An 18,633-nucleotide genomic window follows, 5' to 3' on the forward strand; every position below is an offset into this window, starting at 1 on the left:
CATAAAAAATTTTTTTTGTTAATTCATTAAAAAATACCAGCTATCCAATAGTATGAGCAACGATAAACAGAAAACAATTTTTTAATAAAAAAATGGTGTTTTTGATTATGAAACAAAAAAAAAAAATTTTGGACTGACTTTCTGCATATTATTGGTCAATTTAAAAAGCGCGCAATACTGACAAACGTTAGAGCAAACTTAAGAGAAATTCTTAAGCCCCAAATAGCTGGGGAAAATCGAAGGGTCTATGAGCTATACAGGTTTCAAAAAATAGTCTTAGTTTACAAAAAATCGATTTTGCAAAAACTTTTCAACATGTTTAAGTTTAAAAAAAACTTTCTTCTTCCTTAAGCCAATAGCTACACTTTCACCAAATTAAGTTAAAAAATACAAGTGTTTCACCGAGATACAAGCATTAAAAAAAAGGGATGTGAACGGTTTTTTAAAAATAAATTTGTTTTTTAACACCTTCAGTCCCAACTAAATTTTTATTACCAAAACTTTTGTATGAAACTTTTTTTAATACGAACCTTTCCTTTTTTTTATACAAAAGAAACATTTTTTTCCAACTGCAGCCTCAATTTTCTATCAGCCCCCATTATGTTAGTTGTTTAAGTTACAGTGCATCTAACTCTACGGAAAATTTCCGATTTTTTGTATATTTTTGATTTCTGAATCTTGGAAACTGATAATTAAAATGGGGCTTGAAATAGTAAAACTGACCTACTTGGGAACTGATAATCTCAAAGCAGCATCAACAATAATTGCTTCCTTAGATTATTTGCAAACTTTACGAATTGAACCAATAGTTTGGTGAAAAAATATATAGTAGACTTGAATACAAAGAAGTGCGTAGATTTCGAAGAAATTCCTTTAAAAGTTTCTAGTTAGAGCGAGGTTAAATCGATTTTTTCCAACATAGAAAATTATTTGCTGACGGACAATAGTAACGTGCAAAACATCAAGATTTTTGGGTCCAACTGATCCTTGAAGCTTATGATGAGCTATGATGAAAAAATGCCGAGATCAAAGAAACAAAATGAGCTGCAAATAAGTATCATCAAAATTTAGTGTTAAAAAAGTAACGTTTGATCATTTATACAAATTTATTATACATTGCGTCGAGTGTAATTTGCGTGCATTCAGAAAAGTATCCGATTATATGATGACATGTATTAAGCATAAATTGATCACTACATACCAAACATTGTAAAAAATATTGTAAGTAATTAGAATGACAACGATGTGCAGAGTATGTACGAAAAAGTTGTAGCATATGACACTGTAAAACGGAAGACTTCAATAAAATATGTAATGTGTGATATTGGGTATAATATTGGGTCTCTTCATGTGAATTCCCTTGTTAATTATTTAAATCATAGAAATAAATAAAATGATTATAATAATTACTAACAATTGAGTTCAACAACCAGCTAAATTTCATAAAATCTGAAAGCTCATAGATTACAAAGAATAACTATATTGTAGTATATGTAAGTAGCGCCATGCAGCATCTATAGCAAGCATCTACACTGTAACGAGCAAGCAAGTGCATTACATTACAAGTACGACTATATGCAAAGCGTAGTCGTCTTACTGTCTCTCTAAACCTACATATATTTTCCTTTATAAGTAACAATAAATGTGTGCCTCAAACTACTGTGCTTATTTCTTTACCTCAATATGTAACATTGCCAATGAGGATTAATGGTGAGGTTTTTTTTTGTTTCTTTAATGTTGCTACGTAGTTCGCGCTGAGACTACGTAGAGCATATTGCAAGTCTACAAGTAAAGTATACACCTTTAAAGGGCAAGTGCTTGCCATGTTAGGTGTTTGTATCATAACGGTCAGAGGTAACGAGTATACTAAGTGTACATTGAGCAAAAGTTTCTTTCTTGAGCATTTACAAGAATTATAGGGTGTAATAGCAATCAATTCAAAATCGAACGGTAAAATTAACGAGTTAACAGAAAAACTTAGTGCAATGGTTAGACAAGGCATAGTTAGAACCATGAAACCGTTTTACAATAAAGAAAACAGATAAGAGCTGTGGTTTCGGTGATTGGAGCTCTATTTTGAAGCTAATTTAATAAACAAAGCTTAGAAGGTAGCCTTGTTCTTAACCTTACTTAGTAAGTAAAATTACGCCTTGAAAAGAAATCTGTGCATGCTAGACAGCAAGGCTTTAAAGGATTATAAGGCCTTAATTGATATTACAGAAAAACATGTACAGCCAGTACCTAATAAAAGCACTAAGCGCTTCAAGCTTAAGAAAAATTCGCTAATAGAAAGAGGTGGAATTGGTAAATTTGGTTCAAATTTGGAGTTTTTATCACAGTACTTTAATTCTGCAAAAAAGTTAAATAGTCATCGGCGTAATCAATTTTTATGGTTATATTGATGATAACACTAAGAAAATGCTTTTATATTAGAAAAATTTGACCTTGAATTTGGCAATTTAAAAAGGTTTTGACTATAAAAACAGTGACTCATGACGCAGCCCACATTCTGCTGGTGAAAAATTTTGTGAACTTTGTAAAGGTAAAGTTAAGGAAGACGCAGAAGTAATCTAACAAAGACCAAAGAGATTCAAAATGACAAGGGTCAGAAGAGAAGTCAAGTTCCAGTGAGAAAAACTAACCAGAATCAGGCATCGAGTATTTTTCTTGATGATACACAAACCGTATAGGGTTGAATTGAAGATTCTGTGGGTATGTGCGTCGTATATGTAACCAAACGAAACACTTGGCTTGCATGTGTAAAATAGATGGTAACAACATCAAATTTAGAAAGAGCATTAATAGTCATATTAATTTATTTACTGTGAACTTAAATGTTGAGAATGATACGATTAAATTTTTCGATTTACACAGAGTGTGATGTTGTACCAGGACAGCTTGGCACAATTAGATGTTCTAGCGACCGTACAAGGTCATGCACTACCGTCATAATTAGATTCAAACAAAGCGTATCAACAAATAGAGTTTGATGCCGCATCACAAGTGTTAACTACCATAACCACACACAAAGGTTAATTTTGTTATACTTTTTCGGCTTATGGTATCGAAACGATGCCTGGCTCTTTTTACAGGAGATGTAAGCACTTTTATTGATTATTTTCGATGTATGTGTGTTTTTTGACAAAATCCGTGTACGAGGGCGTGACCAAGCCGGAAGCGATAATAGATGAAGAAAGGTTCTAATCAGATAATCAGATTGACCAGACCGAATCGACGTTAACTATTTGTCAATGTTTGCTATGATTCGCTCAATTATTAGAGACTCTAAAGCTAATCAAGCCATGAATCACCTTTTCAAATACATGTATACTCCCTTTTCTTGTCGTACATCGACGTCTTGGAAATTCAACAAAACTTCATATAATATTCTGCAGGTAATAATTATGAAATTAAACACCATTCGAACTATAACTCTGAGATACAGAACAACTTATTTATCTAAATAAAAATTTGTAAAATAAATTGAGTCGCAAACGCGTGAAAGAATCGTGACAGGATACAAATTCAATTGGCAATAGCAAAGAGAAAAAATCAAACTTCAACTAAGAATTAAGGCTAGAGTTTTCTTGTATAGCTGAATATACAAGTCGATTTCTTTGACGAGCGTATTGCTCAATCAACAAAAAATATAATTGAAACGATATTTGAAAACTTTCTGCAAGGCAGGAAAGATATAAGTGATCTCAGACGAGGCGAGATAGATGGCTGCAAAAGGCTCTTGAAACGATAAATACTTGTTGCTACGAGAAAGTTGCTGACTTTGGCGCAGCTGGCTGTGCTTCAGAGGATTCGCGCTGGCCTTCTGTTAACCGAGGAGTGAGTAGAGGCGAGAGCTCGACGTGAACACAAGCTCTTGTCTCAGTAAAAATCGTTGAAAGAAGGGGGCCACGCACACGACCATACTAGTGCGTACAGGCACAACGGGCTAGAACTATACCTGAAACTAGATAGACTTAATGTATGTGTTAGCGTGAGCCCTTTCTAGGCGCTATGTTAGAGGTATAAGTTTGCTTCGTTGCGAGAGTCACCTGCCTCTGTTGATACAATTACTTTATCATATATCAATAATGACGAACGGTCAAGTCGTCCTCCGACTTGTAGTAGCCCCTGTTCGTCCAAGAAAGGACTAAATCAATGTAGAACACTACATTTAGGAACGTTTACGTTTTTTTAGCAGCCGTACTTGAATGAGATTTTCAATACTGTTAAATAGGTGAATTCGAACATGATCATACCGCCTTATCAACTTATCCCATAAGATTTGAACGTTCGCGTCGGTCAGTTCTAATTCCTTTAGGCGCTGCGTGGCTGAACCTGATAAAGTGCTCATAAGGTGTTACAACTTTGCAACGTTAGAAATAGTTGCCTTATTCTTAACAATCGAGGAAAACTGCTTATGAGAAAAGGTTGGAAGATGTAAAGAAGGTAGGGTTATTTGAACTTCTGCGGTTGAATTACTAATAGGTAGGGGATTTGACGATAGTAGTAAATTTGCTTTAAGAGCCTCGATTTTACCGACTATCAGTGATCTAGCTTCTAAATTAACAGTCACGATAAAAGTACAAACATCATTTTTGAAATAATCCTCGTTCTTGAGCTTATCCTCATACTTCGGGAGATCATCATGACAGCTAGTAAGCATTTTCCAATAATTAATTAGGATATTTAATCGCATTTCCAAATGATGTTGTGTCTCACTTTTAATCTTGACCTTGCTAGTAGAATTCACGTAAAAATTTGTAATTCTGAAACATAATTTAAACTGAGCCTTGAATATCTTATCCATCACGAAAGTGATAAGAAATACCAAAACTAGCTTCAAATAAGGTTACAAAGTTAATAATTCATGTAATCTATTTGCAGTATTGACAAGTCAGAAGTCGAACGTATCGAGATGTATACAAGCTTAAAAAGAACAGCAGTGAAGAGTAAGAAAAAGAGAGAAAATCATAAATAAAGCATTGTGTATACCTCACCGAAGATACCTTCCCTCCCTGCAGACTCTATAACTTACAGCCAAGGACACGCAACCTGAAGAAGACAATGAGCTCGGCTGTGTGGGCGCAAAATGCAAAAATCCACAGAAAGAGGAAACTGATAACTTGTGCTCTCTTCTCTTCCTTTTATGCAACGTCCAGTGGACAAATGCAAGTGTATGAGTGCGTTGTTTTGAAAGAGACGAAAATATAATAAAAATGAGAATTTTATTTTCTGAAATTCCCCAAACCTTTGCTCTGCTACCAAATGTTAATATTGCTATAATTCGCTCGATCAGCAGAGACTCATATAACTTCATATAATATTCTGCAGGTAATAATAACGAAATGAAACAGCATTTGAGTTATTATTCTTGAAAAAAAAGCAACTTATTTGTTTAAACAAACATTCGTACAATGAATTTAGTTGCAACTGCGAGGAAGAATCGCGACACGATAATAATTGAATTGGCGATAACAAAGAGAAAAAACCAAACTTTAACTAAGAACTAAGGCTAGTGTTTTTTTTCTACAGCTGAATATATAACTCAATTTGCACGACAAGCGTGTATCTCAATTAATGAAACTAGACGTTTGCGCTCAATCCTCTTCGTGTACGCACATGCCAATCTCATATTATCCTTTCTTTATAAAATGAGTACTAGAATACGATTTTAAGACGTTAATCCACAAATATTTCGAGAAGGAATATTTTCGTTAATTTTTTAAAATAAGTTGAATAAAAATTCTACCATTAGAAAGTCTTTCACTATTGTTTTTATGATTAACACGGAAATTTGTGTAAAACGTTATGTGATGTGGTAGCTAAAGCTATCACGTCACTGTATACCTATATTTCGGGGCAAGTCATCGGTGGCTACCGAGTCCTACAATAACATATATATTTTCTATATGTACATCTATAACACATTACTTAATGTGTGTTCTCGGTGCCGCGGACTACAAGCCAAAGGAGAGAGAAGGACCGAAGACCATAAAAGGGATTGAAAGTGTGTGAGGTATGATTGGGTGAGCATGTGTGTAAGATAGAGAAGGAGATAGGCGAGGGCTCGCGACACGTTGGAGAGGTGTGAGCACCGAGGGGCCACGTCGATTCCCTAGTTTTTGAAACCTTCAATAATATACCCGTTTTTAGGCGTGTTGGAGATTTTTCGGATACACGGGAGAGGCGCGCGCATCTGTTGAAGTGTACTGCCATAATGCAGTCAGTATTGCGTGGAGCGACATAGAAAGCAGATAGGAAAGAGAAAGTGATTGGATAAAGGAAGAAGTGACTGGTAGTGCAGAGAGTGAGGAAAGGGATCTAAAAAGAGAGCATAGGAGAGCACCGAACAATACTGCCCGAGAGTCAATCGTGCCGCCGAGTCTACACGACGATTGAGACGAACTCCAGGTAGCACTGGGTGACGGCGAGGACAGAAAGAAGGTCACTTCACGGAGGATGGTGCACTAGGTGTTATTTCGAGGTAAAGGTTTAGGGACGATCCGAGTGAGTCAGGATAAATGGGTGTAGGAGTTATATAGGGATAGGAAAGATATAATTGAGCGGAAAGTATGCTTGAGGTTGTGTATATGTGTGTGTGTGTAGCCTAGGTGCTGGCCACCAACAGTCGAGCCAGGGAGGAGTTTGGCAAAGAGGACGACCTGAGGTGACAGCACGAAGATATTTACCGCGAGATTAGTGTGCCAGTATATAAATATATGAAAAGGGAGAGAGAGAGAGAGACGCGAAGTTGTGGAGAGTGTGCCTTAAGGTGAATAAATAGCGCGAGAGCGCTGTGAGAATTTATATCCGCGAGTGTTTATTAAGAAGTAGTGCCCCCATTTACCCCCTTCTATTTTCTTTTCAGGAGTGTTTGGTGTTCTCGAGCCAGACACCTGTGGCAGACCTCCCGGAGGAGAGATATCCAGAGTGTAGGGATAGGGTAAGAAAATGAGTGAGAGTTTTGTGAGGGGATCCGGGATGGCTGTTGATCGGCTAGAAAAATCCTCGTCACAGTTATTTATCTTGTATAAATGCAAGTAGTGGTTAATTAATAAATATTTAGGTCTGGAAAAACTTACATATCAATGATACAATCTAATTCTTGTATATAACTTCTTAGTTAATGCAAAAGGAGAATTCCTGTTAAGCTTAAGGCAATAATATTACGTAAGCTTGATTACACTATACATTATTGTGAAAGATAAGTCAACAAAACAGGTTAACATATGGCTGAAAAAAGTTTACTTGTAGGAAAAAAATTGATTATCAAGATAAATTAATAATTATATAATTAATGGTCTTCTATTTCGAATTGTTCTTTTATTAAAGAGGATGTTCATATGATGTTGTTTCTAAGAATTTTAGGTTACAATAATGCATTACAATATATTTAGTCCAGCTTTTTTCTTACAGAACCTGATTTTTTTCATCACGTTTGCTTTTAACTTATAAATGCTCTAAAAAAATTAATATTCTTAGGAAATCGTGTCTCCAGTACTCATTCCGTTAACTATTTCAAGAACTGAAGGATTTACAGCTGTTATTCTTACTTATGATAGATTAGATTTACTATTTTTACTTATTAACAAACTGTCAAGAGTAAAAAGTCTTACGAAAATTGTTGTTATTTGGAACAATAAATACAAAAGTCCTCCAAGAAGTAAGTAGCCAAAGAAATATAAAATATAAGATATTATTCAATACTTCATCAAATTTTTTAGTTTCAAGGTGGCCTAAAACTCATAAGACAGTGAAAGTTATTTTAACAGATGAAAATTTGTTATCCAATCGTTTTTATCCTTTTGATGACATAGAAACTGAAGCAATTTTTGCAATAGATGATGATATTATCATGTTAACTGAAGATGAAATCGAATTTGCGTTCGAGGTAAGTACAACATATAATTGATATTTTGAAATATACATTGTTTTTCAGAGTATTATAAGAATGTTATTTTCTTATTAAGGATTATTTTCTGTAACTTTTAAACAGCTTCAAGTTTTCATTCTTATGCTTGGAGGAATAACCTTTAAGCTTCTTCTGCAAAGTACTTTTTTTCATGAATATAACTATACCGATGGTGGCAACCAAAAAATTGGAGCACATTGCTGTGCAAATAATGTTTCATTTAATTAATGCTCATACAAAGTATTTCAAAAAGTTACTTTTTTCCAAGTTATTGCAGGAGTAGACAACAAAACTATTTTTTACACCTTTTAAAATAGTTTTAAAACGGTTTATATTGAATAAATCTTATCACAAAGAATAAAAGTTAATGAGTACTTTTAATAACAATTTTAACAGAAACAATAAAACAGAAAACTATTTTTTCACCGTCGCAAAATACGAGAAATTTTTATTACAGTTAGATGCATACATCCACAAAATCAAAACATAGTTTTAGGACGAGTAACTACAGAAAAGAGAGTGTCAGAAATGTATTTAATTATTTTGACCATTTCACTAAAATTAGAATTAAGGTGTGGAAGCAAAAGCTGTGATGGGGATTATATTGTAATCAAAGATTGATGTACTATAGCTAAGAGGATACGGGGTCACTTGGCTCTATAGAGATACGGAGCTATCTAACTTATATATTGATCTCGTAGTCGTAGGGGGCTGTGGAATCACAGGCATACCTAATAGTGCTGTAGTGTGGCTCTTGTGCTGGATGTGTTATGCTCTCTATCAAAGCGGCTCCAGATCGGTCTCAATACTCTGGCTGTCGTGCTGCACTCTCTCCCCTTTACGTCTCTATTTGCAGTAAAGAAGATACAGTGATATTATGATCTCCAAATGTCCTACGATTTGGAATGAGTTAAAACTGTTGATATGATAAATAGCTGTTCACTATGAATTATGTGCCATGTATTAATTAATTAATTTAAGAAATCTTCTGTGGATAATAACAATTAATTATTAGGTCTCAATCGTTAGGATAGTATGAGAAAAGCTTACTCGAATAATGATTGTAACGTAAAATTCAATTCATTTCTTTAAGGTGGTTTTTTCATTACCCCTGAGTCAAAGATGCGACTGTCAAGTTCTATATGTAGCATAATAGTGGGGGCATGCAGTAGCCAATGTTGGGAGCTCAAATGGTGTATAATCAGTCATACTAATAACTTGAAAATTAAAGCTTTAAAGCCACTTTTTTCAGTTCTCGAATTACAAAAATTTTTTAAGCATCTTTAAGATTTTCATGAAGCACATTATCAATTTCTGTATAGTTAATATCACCTTAGTGTATACATTATTCATGATAGGTCAGCTGAAAACACATTTACGCGTTTATATTTATCATTTGGTCTACGCAAGAATTTGGTGGCTAAAAGAAGAATACTAGTGGCTCATCATCTCCATGAAGTAAAAGCATCGTCAACTCTTCAAGCACATAATTATTGCCATGTCTTTAAAGCCCTGGATATTCACCACGTACTCCATTATGTTGAAGACTCGAATATTTTGCAATTCCATGGACGTGATTAAACAACTTTTCTTACGTCACTACTGATAGGATTGTACTCTGTGATACGATCATGTAAAAATCTGATTTATTCAGCATTGGTTTCGATTCTTTTGCTTAAAAATTCTTATACATATTGTTGAAAACTAACATTTATGAATATCAAGACTAACATTTTCATGAAAATATTAGTGTGGGTTAAAAGAAATTTTACATTGCTAATATTGTTATAATCGAAGAGACTGATATTAGAAGTAGGCTTATTTTTTTGTTTTTTTCTGAAAGTCCAAAATAATATAACGAGATTTTGCCAACTGATTAGATGTTTTGACTGTCCAAACAAACCTAGAAGTTTTTAGTAATAGAGGATTTTTATACAACTTCCAGTTGCAAGAACTCATAGAAAGAGGCTTGTTTTCTACAGTAATATCGAGCAAACGAATTTCTCGCCTGTCTAATTTAGTTATATGAGTCACAAACCACTCAATCTAAGTCAATATCAGCTTGTACTTTTCAAAATTTTGATTGTTAGGTACTTATATCATTGCATCAACGTAATTGCTTGATCTGGTATGAATTAATTTATGTTTTGCATTCACCACAATTTTGCAATAATCTTTAGCAAAATCATACTGAAAGGTATTAACACTTACAAACTAAAATGATCATTGATAATAGATATTTTGTCTTCAATGTTAATCTAACTAGCATTTTCAAGCATTAAACTGTGACTAGGAGAGACAATTTTTTTTTTTTTTTTTTTATGAAACTTGTTAATCCAACTATTTAATATTTGTCGACTTCCATATCATTTAAGTTATGTCGTATTTTTTCCAACAGATGGCTAAATTTTCAAAACTTGAGCAAATTTGATCAGGTTATGATCTGTGAGAGCTTGGTAGACAGTTTTGCACAGAAAATTTTTTTTTAAAATTGTTTCAGCTTCTCCCGCGCCTTATATATGGACCTTAAACGTTCTTAAACGGTTTTGAAAAGAGCCCTTTCTTTGTTAAAGTGCTTTTATTTCTTTAAAATGCCTATTACTCTCCTCTAGCTATTTTTGAGCGACTTTAGCATCGTTAATAGCCTCGACAACTCTAATTACATCATTAGTAAAAGCACCTGAAGCAATTAAGCCAGCAATTGCAAAAATAAAATACGGTAAAAATTTACCAATTTTTAGTGGTATAAGGAATACTCGAAAAATTACAATGTTTTTCTTGCAACTAGCTTTTTTTATAGCCTCCTACGCTCACTCATATACCAAACTTATAAATTTCCGAGCACAACTACTTAAAACGATAGACTTCGATTCACTCCAAAGCAAGCTTTTTGAAGAGATTTCTTGTTCTTTTCCATTTCATTCTAATTCTATTTACTGGAACTCGTACTACGAAACAATCCCATACTAAGTTTAAATTTAAATTTTATGGCGTTGATGATGGTTGAAGCAGCAACTTTTCCCCCTAAATTAGCGTCATTGGCTTTAAATCTTTGCCACGTTTTTAAAGCGAGACTCTTGCTATCTGTGTTTTTACCGCAATTTTCTCTTAATTCTGAGAGTAGGCTATGTCGTGTTGTTTACAAGTTTAATTTCATGGGTTAATACTTGGATCTCCGCGAGCTAATCTCTTGCCTAATTTAGTATCCAGTCCGTAAAATTGCCATCCTGGTACGTGCAGTTCTACAGGCAGTTTGTTGATAAGTGTGTTTATAGCTCTATAGCCTTTTGCGATGATAAATGATCATCACTTTTTATGTGCGTAACGATAAATGAGCTTAAAAATATGAGTGAAACACTATTTATCTTACTTTTTTATAAAACAAAGTCGCTAAAACCGATGTAATCACTAAGCGTGAAAATTACACAACTGATCTTGCTGAAATTTTGCATACTAATTCTTTACACTTCTTAGATGGTTTTAGTATAGTTTTTATCTCGAAAAAATAATAATAACAGCAATAAGTAAGCTTAAAGTTTTGAAAAAATACGCTAGCTTTTCACATTAGTTCAGTAGATTTTGCTAGGTGGCATTGATATTAAATTGAAACTACCTGCAATAGAATTAAATAAGTGTGGTTATCATAGGCCGGAGCTTCTCCGCGATTACCATAGTCGTTCACCGGTAGTACGTCAAGAATACGGTTGTTAGTCGTGCATCTGGGTATTCCAGCTACCAACGACACTCTTCTCCAATGGGTCAGTGATCTTCGTCTAATTCCACCCTGAACCAGCAAGGTCATCGAATGCCTCGAAAAAATAAGCGTTCTGAACGGCAACGTCTCCGGCGTAATACCAGGACACGTCCGGCCAGAGTACAACCCGCTCCAACACTTCAGGGTTTAGAGGCCGTTTAACTATCCAGCCTGGTGTCATCAGAGAATTTTTTACTATAACAGCGAGCTAGGGAAGACAGCTCTGAGGGATGTGGGCAGCTACATTGGCTGAAAATATCGGCCTCTTCTTCAGTGGTTCGTCCTAACAGCATACGCACAGAAGAGGTATTTTCCAGGCTCATTTCTCCTACCAACAGTGAGCTATTGGTAATACAGAGAACAACTCAAAGACGAGGTATTCTTCAGCCAGTGGCGTACCTTCCTCCAGTACGCTCTCCATATGCAGAGACTCCGAGGTCAAGAGTCAAGCTATCGCGGGTCCGGATACCCGAGATATGCGATCCCCGTTGGTTGAGCCAAGTCAAATGGCAGATATGTGCCGCTAACAGAACGCCAGATCTAGTGTGTCATATCATCGACCTCCAGCCACCTATCAACGACTGAGAATAACCGAAAACATAACTACCGGCCCTTGTCAGGGCTATCAGTTATATTAACGTTTACTACGTAATCATTAATCCCAACGTTGAACTACTTTGCCAACAATATTTTTAAGAACTATTTCAGATTAAAACCTTGAAGCGATGTAAGTCAATAATTTGTCCACTATATAAAGTCCAGCTGACATTGAATCAAGTCAATCATTCTCTGACAAACGTCGAGAGTGGAGCTGTTCGTTGTGAGGATGGAAATCTAGGCCAACGACAACCTTGCATTGTTCTCTTGACTACTAGTATTCAACCAGGAAGTACTGGTCCTCCAGTCTACGCTCAGCTTACTGAGTCTCACTGACCGGTCCTTTTTAGGACCATCTAACGTTAAACTACTTCGCCAATAAATCTTTTTTTTTTTTATTAATTGAGAGAAAAACCTTTAAACTACTTACAATGGTTTGTACACTAATGGTAGGGCTATATAAAGCCAGCCAACGTTTAACCAAGTCAGTTACTCACTGACAGACATCGAGAGTGGAGCTGTTCGTTGTGAGGCTAGGAATCCCGGCCACCGATAACCTTGCATCATTCTCTCGACTGTAAGCATTTAACCAGGATTTATTGGTCCTCTAGTCTGCGCTCAGCTAACTGAGTCTTGCTGACCGCTCCCTTTAAGGGCCATCTAATGTTAACATTTTTTAACGATGTCTAGAATTGCAAGAGGGCGAGTAGGAAGGAGAACTCCAAATGCTTCAAACGTTTACAATTTCAGGCGTCGAGAAACTGACGCATAACATTATTGAGATTGAAACAGTGGCATCAAAATCGATGAATTAATGTTTATATAAGTGACAGATCAGCTTTTCATTATAACCCTGATATTGGTTACTTAAATCAGAAATTTCAGAAATTCAAATAGCTGGAATGGTATATATTTGTACTCATTGTGATACTAAAAATGGATAGATGAGGTCCCAGGACTTAGTTGCTCTGGTGGTAAAGTTACTCCTGATGCGTTGGAAAGCCCTTCTAAATTGGTAAAGTGTTTGTTGATGTATAAACATCCTGTGTCAAAGCATTTTGTTGACAATATAAGACGTTATAATACCCAATTTCAAATGACTTTTTTTAGTGGCAAAATAATCTTAATGCCAACTTTCAAGATTCAAGGTCAAGTGTACCACTCGATTGGCAGCTTAGTTCCTGAAAAGGACAAAATTCCGCACCGCTTGCAAATTTATTTCATGTCTCAAGCAGAAAAAATTTACATTTGGTCTGACAGTACTCTTAAAAAAACTTTGATAGAACCATTGCAAAAAATTATGCATGATTTCAATTTCCTTACAAGAACTTTTAAATTTAATTATAAATCTTGAACAGTCGATGAACTTGAAAACTTAAGATTGCTTATTCATGCTGACTGTACTCCTGTTGGTGAAAATCGGGTACAATACAACGCACCGAGGGTTAATGACGTTGCTTCACTCATAGTTTACGAAGAAAAAGGTACCAGAGATATTGTTCTACATGGTCGATACGGGCGGTTTGAGCAAGTTTCTGAACTCCACCATGCATGCATGTAATTCTACTCTTACAGATTTATGTTGTGAATTGACAGTATGAACTATCTGCTATATTATAAGAACTAACTAAATCAATTTGTGGTTGATATGATGGCAGAAATTATCACAGAGCGTTTGCTCTACTTGCGAACACATCAAAAACAATTGTGTGCCGAAAATTACATTTATTTACGAGATCCAGTCAATATTGATAGTAACATTGAACTCACCAGTATTGGGCAGCCAGTTATTTTCCTTCTTCATTTACTGGCTCGCCATGATACATGCATGAAAAAACTCAAGATGCAATGACGTCCGTACGTGCGTTTGGACGTCCATGTTTATTCATTACCTTCACATGCAACCCTGAGTGGTCGGAAAGAAAAAACGAATTACACAATAATCAAAAACTTTCAGGCAGACATGATATTGTTTCAAAAGTTTTTTACTTGAAACTAAGAAAGCTTATAGATGTTCTCACTAAGAAAGCAATAAACGGAAAAGTTAATGCTTGGATCTACAGTGTCGAATGGCAAAAATGAGGCCTACCTCACTTGCACATACTTTTATGGCTAAAAACAAAAATTCAGCCAGATAAAAAAGACAATATAATTTTAGCTGAATTACCAAATCCTCAACAAGATCTCTTGCTGTTTAACATTACTTCAAAAAGTATGATTCATGGGCCTGGCGGCGAATTCAACATGACTTCACCATGGATAACGGAAGATGTACTAAACAGTATTCTCGAAATTTTTTACAAGAAACTTAAACTGCAGATGATTGTTATCCTACCTACCGTAGAAGATCTCCTGCAGATAGAGATCATAGTTTCATAGTTACAATTTGTGATAAAGATTCACGCACGGTATCCTACAGTCTTGTATTTAGATGTCCACCTTGGCAATCATTTAAAAGTTTACATCAATTGGCAAAACATTCAACAAATTCTCCTAACTCGAGAAAAACAACGTTGATTGCGTTTTTTGAACTTTGCGTAATGAATGATTTTCCTAAATAACTCTTTTGTGTTCCGAAGTTGCCACCTATTACTGATGGTACGATAATAAATTGCGAAAAGAATAAATCGGAGTGCTTCCATCTTCAAATGTTGATACAATATGTTTGAGGCCTAACTTTATTTGAGTACTTGAAAACCGCTGATGGTGTTACTTACGCAACTTTCAAAGCTGCCTGCTACGCACTTGGTTTATTGGAAAATGACGATCAATGGAAAAAAAAACACTCGCAGATGAGGCTTTGTCTGAAAATTAATCTAAATTACGTGACTTGTTGGCAATTAATTGAGTTTTTTGTGAGCCATCGCAACCTCAAGTTTTGTAAAATATGTTCATACAACAATTATGCGAAGATATTCTTCACTCTCGACGAATTCAATCTGACGATTTTGAACTTGAGTTCTCTGAAGAAATATTCAACAGAGGTTTAATTGAAATTGAAAACAAGATCATCTCTGTTTCAAAAAAAATTTGGCTGAATTTGGGCTAAATTTACCATTTCGAGGTGAACATAGTATTTATAATCCTTTTGAGCATTCCGTTAGATGTAGTTACCATTATAACTATTTAAATTATTTCATTGAGCAAAATCTTTCGAAGTTGGTTCCAGTTCAACGACAAGCTTTTGATTGTATAATTGATAGTGTTTTGCATAATAATGGAAAAGTCTTCTTCTTGGATACTCTTGGAGGCACTGGAAAAACATCCCTAATCAATCTTATGTTGGCCCAAGCAACATCAGCTGGAAAACGGTTCCTTGCTGTCGCATCTTCTAGCATTGCTGCTACTCTCTTGAGTGAAAGTAGAACAGCTCACTTCACTTCTAAACTTCCATTATGTATTTTTTCTAGAGAAAATTATAAGTGCCTAATACGCAAAAATGAACCTCTTGGAAAAATTCTTCATGATACAATATTTATCGAAAGGGATGAGTGTACAATAAACCAGAAAGCTCATACTAAAGCAATTATTAGGGCATTACAAGATATAAGATCAAACCAGAAATAAATGGGTGGCATTACATTTGTTTTTGCTGGTGATTTTAGGCATACATTACCAGTAATTCCAAGAGGAACTAGAGCTGATGTCATTCATGCCTATTTAAAATCATCATTTCTCTGGCATTATGTGGAGTCTCTTCGTTTGCGTACTAATATGAGAGCACATCTCAGTGGAGAAAACACAGAATTTCCAACACAATTGTTAAAAATTGGCAATGGTACGATAGAAATGAAAATGATTTAATCACTGCAGGACAACCAATTGGGAAATTGGTTAGAACTTTCGATGATTTAATTTCTTAAGTTTACCGGGATATTGAAAAGTTTGCTAATAAATGGTACCATTAATTGTGTGAGAGAGCGATAATTTTACTGAGAAATTCAACAGCAGAAGAAATTAACAACAATATTCTTCAAAAGTTTGTAGCTGATTATCGAGAGTACCTCTCTATTGATTTAGTCATCGCAACTGAAGATGTTATTAATTATTCTCAAAAATTTTAAAACTCTCTAACTCCTTCAGAATTTCCACTCCATAAGTTAAGTTGGAAAGTTAGATTTCTTATTACGCTACTACGTAATATTCAACTTCTAAACTTGTGTAACAGGACTTAACTTAAAATCAAAACTTTGTGAAATAATGTTATAGAAGCTTCTATTTTAACAGGTCCAGCATGAGGAAAAATAGCTTTTATTTCTAGAATTAGGATGATTTTCATTGATTTACCGTTTCAGTTCAAGCGTTTACAGTTTTTGGTCGAAGTTTCTTTTGCCATGATGATTAACAAGTCACAAGGACAGACTTACAATTTTGTAGGTGTAGATTTGAGATCAAACTGATTTATTTATCTACAATTGCATGTTGAGCTTTCAAGAACTCGTGATTTACATCATCAGATTATTTTAATTTCTTTTGGGAATAAAACTTAAAATGTTATAATATATTGAAATTTTATGATGGAATGGATAATTTTAATTTATATTTTTCATCAGTATTGAATTTTTACAGAACAAATAATCCTTTTTGTCTTATAACGTGAAAAAGTACGAATCAATGGCCCTTTTAGGGCTGATATCTATTTTATGATGTAAGGAACGCACGATACTTTTTAGCATCATCATATTTTTTTTATATCCCTGCAGCTTTTGATTCGAACAAAACTACATGGATTTCAAACAAAATTTTTTTTGTTCTAATTTTTTCATTTTCAGAAATGTCAAGAACAGATGTAAAATTTTCTATTAAAAACATTTTATATTACGTGTCAACATACTACAGAGTTCCATTTAGTGAGTCTTGGGCAAAGCCGCTAGTTGTTTCATATTCCATCTGAGTCAGAACCTTTCGCAGAATGTTTCTTGACCCTCCACAACCCTCTCCTACATTCCAATTCATCCATCCCCTATACTATTTTTGCGGAATCTTACTAATACTTATCTAATTTTTACGAATTAAAATATTTCCCTACACACATACGTATGTATATATTTATGTATATATATATATGTGTGTGTCTATATATATATTATTTTATGAACAAATTACGATGAGGGATAAACTTAAAATTTGAGCTAGTACAAACTTTTATAAATTTTAGTGAGCATGATTTGCTGGTAACATATCTATTAACAATATGGGACCTTCTTTTACAAACCGAACACCTTTCTGACCTTCAGAATGTTAATTCGGTTAAAATTTATTTTATATGCTCTGTATAAAAAAAGGGATAAGTTTTTTTTTTTATAATTAATTAGATAATTTTTATAATATTTTAGAATATTTTAGAATTCGAAGATTTTTGGCTTACAGACTAACTTCCAAAAATTGACTTTGGTTCTATCTAAGCTAGAATCTTTTTTTTGTAAAGGTAAGAAAGCAAATTTTAATTTAAAAAATTGTTTCACAAAAAATTATAAGCAAATTTATATTGTTACAATAAATTGAAATGTTTAAATTAATTTTTAACAACTGCTCTACTCTTGTAGCTTGTTTTTAATGTCACTATCGTATTTGATGTCAAATTTTCTATAAAACACGTATTTTTGTTAACTTGGAAAATCATTATCACTGTTAGAAATAAATAAACTTATTTACTGCGGTACGTTTTATAGGAGTGCGGATTCTATAGCATGCCTTATTTTTTGCTCCGTATCGTTTTTTTATGTTATATAAATTATCATTCCACATTTCCAATTAAATAATATTGGTTAGCAAATAAAATTAATGCATGAATAAACGGAAATAATTAAAAAATAAAAAACGCTATTGTAGGAAATAAATACTCTTCTTTATTAGGATTTCAGTACAATAGTATTAGTGAATAAGTACTTTGTTCTAAATTACATTGTTAAATACTTACAGTCACTCTCATACTATATACTATACTATACGTGTATGGTTTTTGTTTATTAAAAAATTTTTACATGAATTTTCTTTTTATGCAATGAGAATCATGCTACCTCCAATTCTTCAGGAAAAACTGGAACAATGGAATGATACATTAAAGTGCCATTTATTGTTATAGCTTTCTGACAATACGTTAAAAACTTTTTCCTTCTTTTTCATAACCATTGTTAGTCGAACAGCGATATGTTATATTTGCTAGAGCTTCAGACGCCCAGTTAAAGAACTCTTCTGGTGTGTTGATAAGATTATTATTCTTTGAAAGCTAGCTTTAGCAGCAAGTCATTTCACTCCTTTACCATATAAAATTAGAAAAAAATGCTACTCAGCTGCTATTTTAAAATCATCCATGTAATGAGTAAGATTTATAAAAAACTTTTTGTTTCAATATTGTCCACTTGCACCA

The 18,633-nt window shown here is 34.1% G+C and overlaps 1 protein-coding gene across 1 annotated transcript in view; it reads left to right on the forward strand.

Annotated features, from left to right (window-relative positions):
• sotv (exostosin glycosyltransferase sotv) overlaps positions 1–18,633 on the forward strand; it is a 727,528-nt gene that overhangs the window by 416,249 nt on the left and 292,646 nt on the right. The window contains exons 6-7 of the mRNA XM_089595800.1: positions 7,483–7,663; positions 7,725–7,891. Of these exons, the coding sequence (XP_089451926.1) occupies positions 7,483–7,663; positions 7,725–7,891 (348 nt within the window). The remainder of the gene's footprint in view (positions 1–7,482; positions 7,664–7,724; positions 7,892–18,633) is intronic.

Source organism: Copidosoma floridanum, unplaced genomic scaffold (assembly GCF_036245765.1).
Source record: "Copidosoma floridanum isolate Cflo_tuat_1 unplaced genomic scaffold, Cflo_Japanese_pri ptg000028l, whole genome shotgun sequence".
Lineage (NCBI taxonomy): Eukaryota > Metazoa > Arthropoda > Insecta > Hymenoptera > Encyrtidae > Copidosoma > Copidosoma floridanum.